Here is a 15,489-nt window from a genome sequence, read left to right as displayed (position 1 = left end):
TGCCTAGAATACAGACACTGGCCAGAGGAACTCTGCCTAGAAGGCCAGCATCCCTGGGTCACCTCTTCACTGTTGACATTGAAACGGATGTTTTGCATGTACTATTTAATGAAGCTGCCATTTGAGGACTTGTGAGGCATCTGTTTCTCAAACTAGACACTAATGTACTTGTCCTCTTGCTCAGTTGTGCTCAGTCAGAAATAAGTTATTTGTTTCTGGCCATTTTGAGCCTGTATTTGCCATTTTGAGCCTGTAATCAAATGGAATGAACAGCTTATGACGCTCTCCTAGCTTATACTGTAGATCACATATTGAAAACAAATAATCTGAACATTGTGTCAGTACAAAACTCTACGCATATTTTGGAATTTCTTTGCATCCTTGACAATCTCTAATCAATATCCAAAAAGAGCATACGTTTCTTTTGTGCCTCTATTATGAGGGTTTATGTCAGGGGAAACAGTGTTGCAGTAGTCTAGTGCGTGGTTCTGGAATAATGACAAGAGAACCTGGGCAGCTTTGTGTTCACATTGCCCACAAAAAAAGGGAACAGGACTGTGGAATTCAAGCTAACCGAACTCAGACCACGTGAGATGGTCTCAGTTTGGTTCACTTCGGGGGCTCTTTTGAGGGGTCTGAGTTCTGTAGGAGTGTTCACACTGCACAAAAAATTAAGCGAACCGCCCTGAATTCACAAAAATTGTATGAAAAGGACCAAGTGTCAAAAAACACCCTTTACAAAAGGCCTCAAGTAGTAGTATTAATAGGTTTTATAGGTTTAATGCAATAATGGACTGAATTGTACACAAATGTACAACACAGTTAACATCAAATAGTACAATTCCTAAACAAACACAATATATACAGAACAATAATACTACAAACACAATATTTGGGGTTGGGTGCTGTTGACACAAATACACATTTTCAATTACAACCAGTACAAGCCTCATTCATTTCAAGTCTGTCGAGCATCATAACTCAGCAGGGCAGCCCTTCTCACCGCTAGGAGAAACACTGGGATAGGAGCTAACATATGGTCTCCTTCTGAAATCCCACGATTCACATTGTTAGACCTGATCAAACAGAATCCACCTTTCTTTTTGTGCCCATGACTGGTTCCAGGAGGTGTTAAACTAGCATGTCAGGTGCCTGGCCCTCCAACCGACCGCCCCGCTCTGTTCTAGAATGTTCTTGGCAGGTGTCATCTAGCTGCGGGCACAATGGAATGTTCCCTCTAGGTGGAAGTGGAACACCGAGAGCAGAGCAGAGAAGCACTGTGGAATGCAACCGCCATGTCACCCTTGGCTACAGCAGACCATTGAGGGGGAACAGAGCAGAACGTTAGCAGTTCTAAACGTTACAACTAGTGTTTGTGCTGTCTTGTAGTTAGGTGCAGGGTTTTCCTATGAAAGTTATTGACTGTTGAATATCTGTGGTCGTCATGATACTAGTGTAAAAATATTTCACTTGGCTGATCTCCTAAAGTCCCCAAGGAGTCTGCTGCTTCCTTCCTGCCTCACAGTGGTTCAGCACGGTTCAACAGCTCTTGGGCAGAACTATTGGCTTCTGTTACTACCATTTAAGAAGACAGATTACTACTTTCTCAAAGAATTTGACTGTACCTGCCATCTCATCTACATATTCACTGGCTTCGTCTTGCTACTGTGCTGAATGAGGCATTTTTCACATGCAGACATCCACTGTGGTTGTGGTGCCAATCACATGCACAGTTCTGGGATGGTACAGTACACACTAAAAACAAATGATTCTATATAGTGCCAAATAAGGGTTATTTGGCTTGTTACCACAGAGGATCCCTTTTTGGAGCTATATAGAACCTTTTTTGAAGATTATGTAAAGAAACATGTTCATAAGGTTCTAAATGGAACCTCTGTGGTGCTATTAAGAACCCTTTCCTAAGGTTCTATAAAGAACAATTAATAAAATGTTCTATATACAGTGGCAAGAAAAAGTATGGAACCCTTCGGAATGATCTGGATTTCTGCATGAATTGGTCATAAAATTAGATTGGATCTTCATCAAAGTTACAACAACAGACAAACACAGTGTGCTTAAACTAATAACACACAAATTATTGTATTTTTCTTGTCTATATTGAATACATAATTTAAACATTGACAGTGTAGGTTGGAAAAAGTATGTGAACCACGAGGCTAATGACTTCTCCAAAACGTAATTGGAGTCAGGAGTCGGCTAACCTGGAGTACAATCATTGAGATGAGATTGGAAATGTTGGTTAGAGCTGCCCTGCCCTATAAAAAACACTCACAACATTTGAGTTTGCTGTTCACAAGAAGCATTACTTGATGTGAACCATGACTCGAACAAAAGAGATCTCAGTAGACCCAATTGTTGACTTGCATAAAGCTGGAAAGGATTACAAAAGTATCTCTAAAAGCCTTTATGTTCATCAGTCCACGGTAAGACAAATTGTCTATAAATGGAGAAAGTTCAGCACTGTTGCTTCTCTCCCTAGGAGTGGCCGTCCTGCAAAGATGACTGCAAGAGCACAGAGCAGAATGCTCAATGAGGTTAAGAAGAATCCTAGAGTGTCAGCTAAAGACTTACAGAACTCTCTAGACCATGCTAACATCTCTGTTGACGAGTCTACGATACATAAAACACTAAACAAGAACGGTGTTCATGGGAGGACACCACGGAAGCAGCCACTGCTGTCCAAAAAAAACATTGCTGCACGTCATAAGTTCACAAAAGAGCATCTGGATGTTCCACAGCGCTACTGGTGAAATATTCTGTGTACAGATGAAACTACAGTTGAGTTGTTTGGAAGGAACACAGCACTATGTTTGGAGAAAAAAAGGCACAGCACAACAACATCAAAACCTCATCCCAACTGTAAAGTATGGTGATGGGAGCGTCATGGTTGGGGGCTGCCTCAGGGCCTGGACAGCTTGCTATCGTCGACGGAAAAATGAATTCCCAAGTTTATCAAGACATTTTGCAGGAGAATGTAAGGCTATCTGTCCGCCAATTGAAGCTCAACATAAGTTGGGTGATGCAACAGGACAACGACCTAAAACACAGAAGTAAATCAACAACAAAATGGCTTCAACAGAAGAAAATACGGCTTCTGGAGTGGCCCAATCAGAGTCCTGACCTTAACCCGATTGAGATGCTGTGGCATGACCTCGAGTGGTTCACACCAGACATCCCAAGAATATTGCTGAACTGAAACAGTTTTTTTGTAAAGAGGAATGGTCCAAAATTCCTATTGACCGTTGTGCATGTCTGATCTGCAACTACAGAAAACGTTTGGTTGAGGTTATTGCTGCCAAAGGAGGGTCCACCAGTTATTACATCCAAGGGTTCACATACTTTTCCCACCCTGCACTGTGAATGTTTACACGATGTGTTCAGTAAAGACATGGAAACATTTTAATTGTGTGTGTTATTAGTTTAAGCAGACTGTGTTTGTCTATTGTTGTGACCTAGATGAAGATCAGATCAAATGTTATGACCAATTTATGCAGAAGTCCAGGTAATTCCAAAGGGTTCACATACTTTTTATTGCCACTGTAGCACCAAAAAGGGTTTCGCTACCCTTCTTGGGGCTATATAGAACACTTTTTAATAATTCTTTACATAACCTTTATGGAGAGTGGTTCTATAGAGAACCTTCCTCAATCTCAAAGGTTCTTTATTGATCATTTTGAAGAATCATACAAGGTTTTTTATTCTGGTTAGCCATATTGTTAAAATTCCATGGGTGTCATTATTGTGTTAATTGACCAGTTGAATCAGCTGTACTAGCTCTGGAAAGGCCAGGGGTCGCTGAGGAGAGAATTGATAACCACTGATTTAGTCAACAGTTCTCAATTGACACAAGGCCTTTACTTGATTATTTCACAAGACACTGTTACTGGCACCTGACATGTATAACATGTTATGGCATAAAACAACAGATTAGATAAACTGGAATGACACTTTCACTCATGGTTGCACAAAAACAGCTGTGCGTAAACCACGCCCCAAAATATTATATTGAGCCACTTCCCCTACATTTTAATTAGCACTAAAAGAGCAAAGAACCCTTTTGTGAACTGTAAGGAACCATTGAAGGGCTCAAAGTGTTCTTTGAGTCATTATGGTTCCTCATAGAACCATCACTCTTCCCAAAGAACCCTTGAGGAACCCATTCTTAGTGTGTAGAGCCGTGGTGGGTTTGATTTCCATTCCGGAATCCTCTGGCATTCTATAAGTAAAACCCAACACACTCCAGATCCAGATTCTGAAGCAATGTTTACTTTTATAGCTCTTTGGGTGAATCCTCACAGCCAGTTTGAGTTCTTGACAGGGTGTTTTCTCTGTTAATAACTAGTAGATGATTAATTACTACAGTATAAAAAAGGAAGTTACTGTAAGGCAGTATTTCTTCATGGTTTTTATCCATATGGTCCTGTGTAGCTTAGTTTGCATTAGCGTGGTACTAGCAATGCCAAAGTTGTGGGTTCAATTCCCAGAGGGATCACACACAAAAAAAAAACACTAATTGTACTGTAACTGTGCTGTGAGTCATTTTGGATAAAAGTGTCTGCTGAATGGTAGTGTATTATATGATATACACACTCAGCCCCCACTCTCTCTTCCCACACTCTAGACGCTGGGTACCTGCATGAGACGGCGGACGTACGGCAGCAGCTCAGTCACTATCAGCTAGCATCTCGTAGTCATGTGACCTCCCCCACCGCCCCGGCCCAGGGCGCGACCTCCGACACGCGTCCGGATGGCATCCTGACCTGTGAGTTCTGTGAGTTCAGTTCGGGGTACATGCAGAGCCTGCGCCGCCACTACAGAGACAGACACGGAGGGAAGAAGCTGTTCAAGTGCAAGGACTGCTCCTTCTTCACCTGCTCCAAGTAAGAAAATGATTGATACTGTGACAACAAATTTGTCTTTCCTCGAGTCCTCACATCCTCTTTCCTCCTTAAACCGCATTGGAGGAGAGAATCCAAGGTCCCTCACAAATACATGCTGACAAAATAAGGAGGAGAGTGGACATGAGGAATCAAGGAAAGACAAATGGTCTTATTTATCTTATTTTGGGGCAGGGAGTTTTATGATGGTTGCTTGGCAACTGATTGTGCTTGTTGTTTTCTTCTGTCCGCTGGGCCTCACTGCATCTGTTCGGTTCCTCTCAGGTCAGCATTCACCATGCATGTGGAAGCAGGACACACCGTGGTTCTTGAGGAGGGTCACAAAGACCTGCGCTGTCCACTCTGTCTCTACCACACCAAATACAAGAGCAATATGATCGACCACATTGTCCTGCACAGGGGTATGCCATAGTTTATCTGCTCAAATATTGTTTAGACAATTCAGAGGGAAATATCTCTTAGTACCAGGTGTCATGATCTTATTGAGCTTAAAGTCACAGCTGTGCTAGCCTCGGAGTTCCGGGACATTACACTATATTGTCGCAAACCAAAGTGATTATCTACACTTACTAAGATACAGTGGAGGCTGCTGAGGGGAGGACGGCTCATAATAATGGCTGGAACGGAGCAAATGGAATGGCATCAAACACATGGAAACCATGGAAACCACGTGGTTAATGTATTTGATACCATTCCACTGATTCCGCCCCAGTCATTACCAGGAGCCCCTCTTCCCCAGGTCCCACCAACCTCCTGTGCTAAGATATGACTTCACAGTTGTAAGTGTTATGGTGTTTACACAATAGTCATTATCTCTTTCTTTCTCTCTCCGCCCTCTCCCTCACCCCCACAGAGGAGCGCGTGGTACCCCTGGAGGTGTCCCGCTCCAAGCTGTCTCGCCACCTGGCGGGCGTGGTGTTCCGCTGCCACAAGTGCACCTTCACCTGCTCCAGCGACCAGAGCCTGCAGCTGCACATCACCAAGCATAACGAGATGAAACCCTACCAGTGCCAGCTGTGTTACTACGACAGCAGGCAGCGTTACCAGCTGGAGGAACACCTCCGAGACGAGCACAAGGTAAGTCAGACCCAGAACTACAACTCCCATCATGCAGCCTGTCTGGCTGGCACATATGCAAGAAACTTCATCCTGTCAATATGGGAAGTGTGTTGATATTATAGTATAGTCTTGTTTTCACTCTGTGGCACACACCCCTCCACGATGTGGTCTGAACTCCAACTCCCATCATACTCTGCCTTGACCCATGCTCTTCCTGTTCATCTTTTTATTTATTTTTACTTTGGGGTAGCCTACACATCGATCTTTAATTCAGCTGTACGTGTCCTGGGGATGGGTCGGCTTTAAAAAAAAATCCAAAATGACCTACTTGCTTTTTAAAATAGGCAGTTCTCTAAGGATGTCATCCTGAGAAAATCACAAGATCGTGCCAACTTGTATACAATTCTGTTTTGGCATCCCTTCCTCTCAGAGATGGCTTCAAGAGGTCTCAGTGCATTTTATATCCGTGTCTAATAAGTTCTGAGTTATTTCAGTACTTTATCATAGAATTGATTAAACCTCCATTACATGCAGATAAAATGTGCTTATCTGTAAAAAAGGATCTGAAGTCATACAAAGTAAACCAAGCAAGATGATTCACATCCCACACACATACATCCTGCTATCTATTCTGAGTGCATATCACAAAGAATAGGTTTCATTTCCCATAGTCCCTAAATGGGGATAATGCATGAGATGCTGAACGAGTGCAGATGGCCTTTCATGAGGTTGAAGTGACATTAAAAGGGCTCAGACGACGCTAGCTGTTTTTTAAGGGAAGACTAAGAAGCTCCTGTTCCTTGAACTCATTGTTTGTACTAAAAGCCAATTATATAATTATTTTCTGACATGATACTTATCAATCATGGTTTGTGGTGCTCATAAATGATAGAAATTGTGCTTCACGTTGAATCATGGTGTTATACAGTATCGTTAAACATGAATAGATGCAAAAAAAACGTCACATTTAATTCTAATAAAGTCAATCCAATAAGCTGAATTCATCCCAGAGGGGCCATTTTTCTGGGTTTTACGAGGAGACAAGTAAACAACAACTTGACAGCAGTAAGAACATACTGCTGATACCTCTGTCTTTCTCTTGTTGATCAGGTGATCCGTAACTTTGAGTCGATGGGGCGGGTCAATCTGGATCAGCTGGATGCTTTAAAGGAGATTCGCAGTAACGCCGAGGAGGAAGAGGAGAGAGAGGAGGAAGGAACGGTCATGGAAGAAGAGATGATGGAGGAGTGTAGAGATGAAGATCTAGAGGAGGAAGAGGAAGGGGGAGTGGCAGAAAAGCATTTTCCTAAAGGTAAACAAGAATCTTTGAGCTGTGTTCATTAGGCACCAAACAGAAGAAAACTGACTGAATCAGGGAGGGACTGTTTCAAAACGTTTTGTTACATGTGCCCTAATGAACACAACCCTGTTACTGGCCCTGTCACTGATCAGTAATGTGATGTGACTGGGGGCCTGTTATATCTGTGTTTGCTGTATGTCTGATATTAACCCCTCATCATCTGATCGCTGTCTGTCCCCCAGATGTCCCTGTGGTTTCCCCTAGCAGCAGCAGTGTGTCTGCCTCCGCTGAGAAGCGTTTCCCCTGTGAATTCTGTGGTCGTTGCTTCACCAACAACATAGAGTGGGAACGCCACGTCCTCCGACACGGAATGTGAGTCCATAGAGATACATTATAATATCTTATATTAGTATTTAGTTCTGTGCCCCCCACCCACCCCCGCTAAGCATTTACCGACAGAAACGTCTTTTTTTGGTTAGATTTTTAGTCCAGACCAGACCAAATCTGAACCAATCATAGACGTCTATGTTTGATTCAGAACTGGTCCGGTCTGGCCTTTATTTGGCCCAAACGTAGACATCTATAACTGGTTCAGATTTGGTCCTTACCAAAAAGCAATCATAGTGTTCTATGTTTCATACGTTTGGAGAGTACGGTACAATATAGTAGAGTAGAGCGCAGCAGAGTACAGTAGAGCACAGCAGAGTACAGTGCACAGTACAGCAGAGTACAGTGCACAGTACAGCAGAGTACAGTGCACAGTACAGCAGAGTACAGTGCACAGTACAGCAGAGTACAGTGCACAGTACAGCAGAGCACAGCAGTGTATAGTACACAGTACAGCAGAGTACAGTGTACAGTAAAGTACAGTACACAGTACAGCAGAGTACAGTACACAGTACAGTAGAGCACAGCAGAGTACAGTACAACACAGTACAGTAGAGCACAGCAGAGTACAGTACACAGTACAGTAGAGCACAGTACATTACAGTACAGTAGAGCACAGAGTACAGTACAATAGAGTACAGCAGAGTACAGTACAGTAGAGCACAGCAGTGTACAGTACAATATAGTACAGTATAGGACCATAGAGTACAGCAGAGTACAGTACAATAGTACAGTAGAGCACAGCAGAGTACATTACACAGTACAGTACACAGTACAGTAGAGCACAGCAGAGTACAATACAGTACACAGGACAGTAGAGCACAGCAGAGTACAGTACAATACAGTACAGCAGAGTACAGTAGAGTACATTACAGTACAGTACAGTAGAGCACAGTAGAGTACAGTACAGTACAGTAAAGCACAGTAGAGTACAGTACAATACAGTACAGTAGAGTACAGTACACAGTACAGTAAAGCACAGCAGAGTATAGTACAACACAGTAGAGCAGTGTAGAGTACAATACAGTACACAGTACAGTAGAGCACAGCAAAGTACAGTATGGCACAGCTTAGTACAATACACAGTACAGTAAAGAAAAGTATAGTTCAATACAGAAAAGTATAGTATAGTAGAGTAAAAATAAATATATATATAAATATATATACACACTGCTCAAAAAAATAAAGGGAACACTTAAACAACACAATGTAACTCCAAGTCAATCACACTTCTGTGAAATCAAACTGTCCACTTAGGAAGCAACACTGATTGACAATAAATGTCACATGCTGTTGTGCAAATGGAATAGACAACAGGTGGACATTATAGGCAATTAGCAAGACACTCCCAATAAAGGAGTGGTTCTGCAGGTGGTGACCACAGACCACTTCTCAGTTCCTATGCTTCCTGGCTGATGTTTTGGTCGCTTTTGAATGCTGGCGGTGCTTTCACTCTAGTGGTAGCATGAGACGGAGTCTACAACCCACACAAGTGGCTCAGGCAGTGCAGCTCATCCAGGGTGGCACATCAATGCGAGCTGTGGCAAGAAGGTTTGCTGTGTCTGTCAGCGTAGTGTCCAGAGCATGGAGGCGCTACCAGGAGACAGGCCAGTACATCAGGAGACGTGGAGGAGGCCGTAGGAGGGCAACAACCCAGCAGCAGGACCGCTACTTCCGCCTTTGTGCAAGGAGGAGCAGGAGGAGCACTGCCAGAGCCCTGCAAATGACCTCCAGCAGGCCACAAATGTGCATGTGTCTGCTCAAACGGTCAGAAACAGACTCTGTGAGGGTGGGGGTTGTGCTTACAGCCTTTGCCAGAGAACACCAAGATTGGCAAATTCGCCACTGGCGCCCTGTGCTCTTCACAGGTGAAAGCAGGTTCACACTGAGCACATGTGACAGACGTGACAGAGTCTGGAGACGCCGTGGAGAACGTTCTGCTGCCTGCAACATCCTCCAGCATGACCGGTTTGGCAGTGGGTCAGTCATGGTGTGGGGTGGCATTTCTTTGGGGGGCCGCACAGCCCTCCATGTGCTCGCCAGAGGTAGCCTGACTGCCATTAGGTACCGAGATGAGATCCTCAGACCCCTTGTGAGACCATATGTGGCTGGAGTGTGTCAGCAGTTCTTGCAAGAGGAAGGCATTGATGCTATGGACTGGCCCGCCCGTTCCCCAGACCTGAATCCAATTGAGCACATCTGGGACATCATGTCTCGCTCCATCCACCAACGCCACGTTGCACCACAGACTGTCCAGGAGTTGGCAGATGCTTTAGTCCAGGTCTGGGAGGAGATCCCTCAGGAGACCATCCGCCACCTCATCAGGAGCATGCCCAGGCGTTGTAGGGAGGTCATACAGGCACGTGGAGGCCACACACACTACTGAGCCTCATTTTGACTTGTTTTAAGAACATTACATCAAAGTTGGATCAGCCTGTAGTGTGGTTTTCCACTTTAATTTTAAGTGTGACTCCAAATCCAGACCTCCATGGGTTGATAAATTTGATTTCCATTGATCATTTTTGTGTGATTTTGTTCTCAGCACATTCAACTATGTAAAGAAAAAATAATTTAATAAGAATATTTCATTCATTCAGATCTAGGATGTGTTATTTTAGTGTTCCCTTTATTTTTTTGAAAAAAATATTTAAAAAAATATAAAATAAAAAATAATAATAATAAAGTAGAGTGAAGTAGAGCCATTTTTTACATTCAGCATCACTTCATCAAGGGAAATATAGTATTCTTTCTAATAAAGATATCTACACATATTTCAGGATATTGTGTATCCCTGGAAAAAAATCTGAATTCTTGTAAACATTACTGTTTTGAAAACATAGTTTGTCCAAAAAAAGGGGAATGGGTAAGTTAAGCCGCCTACACATTTATGTACTGAATGAAATATTACCACTACCTTTTAAAAACTATATCTGTATTTTTTCCCCAAACACAATTCAACACAATCCCTTTTTTTGTACTTTAATCATTTTAAGCATCTTTGAACAAATAACAAACACTTTGTACTTTTGTAAACACTTTTAACATTGGCCAATATATCCCAGTGATAATGCCTTGCATTACGCTTGGGAAGAAAACACTTGAATTTGCTCAACTTGCCCCATGGCCATTGGCTCAACTTACCCCATGGCCATTGGCTCAACTTACCCCATGGCCATTGGCTCAACTTACCCCAAGGCCATTGGCTCAACTTACCCCATGGCCATTGGCTCAACTTACCCCATGGCCATTGGCTCAACTTACCCCATGGCCATTGGCTCAACTTACCCCATGGCCATTGGCTCAACTTACCCCATGGCCATTGGCTCAACTTACCCCATGGCCATTGGCTCAACTTACCCCATGGCCATTGGCTCAACTTACCCCATGGCCATTGGCTCAACTTACCCCATGGCCATTGGCTCAACTTACCCCATGGCCATTGGCTCAACTTACCCCATGGCCATTGGCTCAACTTACCCCATGGCCATTGGCTCAACTTACCCCATGGCCATTGGCTCAACTTACCCCATGGCCATTGGCTCAACTTACCCCATGGCCATTGGCTCAACTTACCCCATGGCCATTGGCTCAACTTACCCCAAGGCCATTGGCTCAACTTACCCCATGGCCATTGGCTCAACTTACCCCATGGCCATTGGCTCAACTTACCCCATGGCCATTGGCTCAACTTACCCCATGGCCATTGGCTCAACTTACCCCATGGCCATTGGCTCAACTTACCCCATGGCCATTGGCTCAACTTACCCCATGGCCATTGGCTCAACTTACCCCATGGCCATTGGCTCAACTTACCCCATGGCCATTGGCTCAACTTACCCCATGGCCATTGGCTCAACTTACCCCATGGCCATTGGCTCAACTTACCCCATGGCCATTGGCTCAACTTACCCCATGGCCATTGGCTCAACTTACCCCATGGCCATTGGCTCAACTTACCCCATGGCCATTGGCTCAACTTACCCCATGGCCATTGGCTCAACTTACCCCATGGCCATTGGCTCAACTTACCCCATGGCCATTGGCTCAACTTACCCCATGGCCATTGGCTCAACTTACCCCATGGCCATTGGCTCAACTTACCCCATGGCCATTGGCTCAACTTACCCCATGGCCATTGGCTCAACTTACCCCATGGCCATTGGCTCAACTTACCCCATGGCCATTGGCTCAACTTACCCCATGGCCATTGGCTCAACTTACCCCATGGCCATTGGCTCAACTTACCCCATGGCCATTGGCTCAACTTACCCCATGGCCATTGGCTCAACTTACCCCATGGCCATTGGCTCAACTTACCCCATGGCCATTGGCTCAACTTACCCCATGGCCATTGGCTCAACTTACCCCATGGCCATTGGCTCAACTTACCCCATGGCCATTGGCTCAACTTACCCCAAGGCCATTGGCTCAACTTACCCCATGGCCATTGGCTCAACTTACCCCATGGCCATTGGCTCAACTTACCCCATGGCCATTGGCTCAACTTACCCCATGGCCATTGGCTCAACTTACCCCATGGCCATTGGCTCAACTTACCCCATGGCCATTGGCTCAACTTACCCCATGGCCATTGGCTCAACTTACCCCATGGCCATTGGCTCAACTTACCCCATGGCCATTGGCTCAACTTACCCCATGGCCATTGGCTCAACTTACCCCATGGCCATTGGCTCAACTTACCCCATGGCCATTGGCTCAACTTACCCCATGGCCATTGGCTCAACTTACCCCATGGCCATTGGCTCAACTTACCCCATGGCCATTGGCTCAACTTACCCCAAGGCAAACATTTTGACTATTAGCCCACAGCTACAATGAAGCACTTTCATGCTAGTTTTATGACCTTATATTGAAGCTTATATAGATCCCAACTGATGTATAGAATAATCTTTACATTATCTAATGTGGTTTCGATACAAGCATCACAAAACCTCTAACACAATAAATTAATTTGACTTTGTAAAAAAAATGTTTGTTTTTTTACGCAACTTGCTTACCAATTTTTCCATGTGGTTTCTTCCTTCACAGACTAAATGAAAGGATGACCTTATTCATTTTATGTATGGTTTCCTAGAAACAAGGGTGGCTCAACTTACCCATTTGGTTCAACTCACCCCACCCTCTCTACTGTATTGTACCCTACTTTACTCTTAATGTACTCTACTCTATTGAATTAAACTCTACTGTACTGTACTCTTCTGTACTCTTCTGTACTGTACCATACTGTAATGTTCAAATTGATGAAACATAGCATAGACATCTATGATTTCTTCAGATTTGGATCTGGTCCATACTGACCAAATATGTACTTGTTTGGGGCGGGGCTCATATTAGAATAATACCCGGCATGCTTTGCAAGTGTTTGTTTTTACATTTACATTTTGGTCATTCAGCAGACGCTCTTATCCAGAGCGACTTACAGTCAGTGCATTCAACTTAAGTAGATAAACCACAAAATATCAGAGTCATAGCAAGAATAGCACATTTTAAAGCTTTTGAAAAAGCTCACATAAATAAGTGCATGTGACAGAATAAATATTCTGTTGTAATCTTGAGTTCCTTTTTCATATAATAAAGAGGCTTGAAAAATATTGTGATATAATGCATACTTCATTGAGAATGTACACTACCGTTCAAACGTTTGGGGTCACTGAAAAATGTCTTTGTTTTTGAAAGAAAAGCAACATTTTTGTCCATTTAAAATAACATCAAATTGATCAGAAAACACAGTGTCTGAGTTCTTTGCAGAGTTGCAAAGAAAAAGCCATATCTCAGACTGCCCAATAAAAAGAAAAGATGGGCAAAAGAACACAGACAATGGACAGAGGAACTCTGCCTAGAAGGTCAGCATCTCTTAGTCGCCTCTTCACTGTTGACGTTGAGACTGGTGTTTTGCGGGTAATATTTAATGAAGCTGCCAGTTGAGGACTTGTGAGGCGTCTGTTTCTCAAACTAGACACTAATGTATTTGTCCTCTTGCTCAGTTGTGCCTCCCAATCATCTTTCTATTCTGGTTAGAGCCAGTTTGTGCTGTTCTGTGAAGGGAGTAGTACACAACCTTGTACGAGATCTTCAGTTTCTTGGCAATTTCTCACATGGAATAGCCTTCATTTCTCAGAACAAGAATAGACTGACGAGTTTCAGAAGAAAGTTCTTTGTTTCTGGCCATTTTGAGCCCGTATCGAACCCACAAATGCTGATGCTCCAGAGACTCATCTAGTCTAAAGAAGGTTTGTTTTATTGCTTCTTTAATCAGAACAACAGTTTTCAGCTGTGCTAACAGAATTGCAAAAGGGTTTTCTAATGATCAATTAGCCCTTTAAAATGCTAAACTTGGATTAGCTAACACAAAGTACCATTGGAACACAGGAGAGATGGTTGCTGATAATGGGCCTATGTAGATATTCCATTACAAATCAGCCGTTTACAGCTACAATAGTCATTTACAACATTAACAATGTCTACACTGTATTTCTGATCAATTTGATGTTATTTTAATGGACAAAAAAGGTTATTTTCTTTCAAAAACAAGGACATTTCTAAGAGACCCCAAACGTTTGAACGGTAGTGTATATGCATATGAAAGTTGGCCATAGAATCAATGACTGAAAAAATAAGTATTTTAATGTCTTTTCAATGTCTGGGAAATATGTATTTTCACCTTTCATTCCGCACCTGAAATGCACCCGATTTCAATGCCCTGTATAATTGGTATTTTCACCTTTCATTCCGCACCTGAAATGCACCCAATTTCAATGCCCTGTATAATATGTTTTTTCAAAGTCCGGAAAATACATATTTTCAACTTTGATTCAGCAACTAGATGTCTAAAAGACATATTTTCAACATAATTTTGTTTACTAAGATCTTGCATCCCTCTCTTCTCCTTTCCCTGTCCCATCTCTCTCCCGTCTCTCTCTCCATTCCTACTTCTTTCCCTCCTTCTCAGCCTCTTCCTTCGGCATGTTTTCCCCCAGTATGTTCCTATGGTGATGGACACTGACCTTTCACCCTCTCATCCCCATGCAGGACTGTTACCAACAGCAGAACAACAGACACTAGCACCACTCCAGCAATAGAAACCTCAGCTCAGCTTCTTATTGGCTCGTTGGATGTCGTGACAATGACCGATAGAGGGATGGACCTATCCAGCAACGGCATGGAGGTGGAGAGAGGATATGCCTCTGACCTATCACAGAGTAGTAAAAATCAGAATGAGGAAGACAAAGAAATACTTGAGACCAAAAATGACCTATAGGAAGAGATGGAAGAGAAGAGAACTGTGGCCTAACATTGTAGTCACTGTGCTAGAGACCATAACATTAGGTTGTATGGATATTGATGTTGGGTTGGGTATCAAAAATAGGCTGCAAAAAAAAAAGAAGATGTAAACATAAAAAACTAAGTCAAAGGAATTGTCACCTTTTGGAGCATTGTTAGCTTTTAAGTGTAACATATTGGAAACAATAGGTTGTGTTCAATGATTTATATATACACTAGATGACTGACAGGGAGCGCTGTTTTGAAGCCGCCGTACCTCCATCTTGGCTCTCCCCCAGCATTGTGTTGAAGCCACCGCGCCTCCATCTTGGAACTCCCCCACCGTTGAAAAAATATTTTGGAAGCTATAGAAATGCATTTATAAAGTCTACATTTGTTTTTGCCATGTTTATTCTATACTGAACAAAAATCTAAATGCAACATGCAACAATTTCAACGATTGTACTGAGTTACACTTCATATAAGGAAATCAGTCATTTTAAATAAATAAATTAGGCCCTAATCTATGGATTTCACGACTGG

The 15,489-nt window shown here is 43.1% G+C and overlaps 1 protein-coding gene across 4 annotated transcripts in view; it reads left to right on the top strand.

Annotated features, from left to right (window-relative positions):
* The window catches only part of LOC110536958 (zinc finger protein 462), a 64,918-nt gene extending 49,831 nt beyond the window's left edge, over positions 1-15,087 (top strand). For all 4 annotated transcript variants that reach the window (XM_036936915.1, XM_036936916.1, XM_036936913.1 and 1 more), the window contains 6 exons: positions 4,643-4,901; positions 5,184-5,320; positions 5,773-5,996; positions 7,089-7,290; positions 7,521-7,650; positions 14,716-15,087. In XM_036936915.1, coding sequence (XP_036792810.1) covers positions 4,643-4,901; positions 5,184-5,320; positions 5,773-5,996; positions 7,089-7,290; positions 7,521-7,650; positions 14,716-14,944 — 1,181 coding nt within the window. In that variant the 3' untranslated portion in view covers positions 14,945-15,087. The remainder of the gene's footprint in view (positions 1-4,642; positions 4,902-5,183; positions 5,321-5,772; positions 5,997-7,088; positions 7,291-7,520; positions 7,651-14,715) is intronic.
* The last annotated feature ends 402 nt before the right edge of the window (positions 15,088-15,489 follow it).

The sequence above is a fragment of the Oncorhynchus mykiss genome, chromosome 12 (assembly GCF_013265735.2).
Source record: "Oncorhynchus mykiss isolate Arlee chromosome 12, USDA_OmykA_1.1, whole genome shotgun sequence".
Taxonomy (NCBI): Eukaryota; Metazoa; Chordata; class Actinopteri; order Salmoniformes; family Salmonidae; genus Oncorhynchus; species Oncorhynchus mykiss.
Note: the sequence above shows the minus strand (reverse complement) of the source record. Positions and strands in the feature narration are given on the sequence as shown.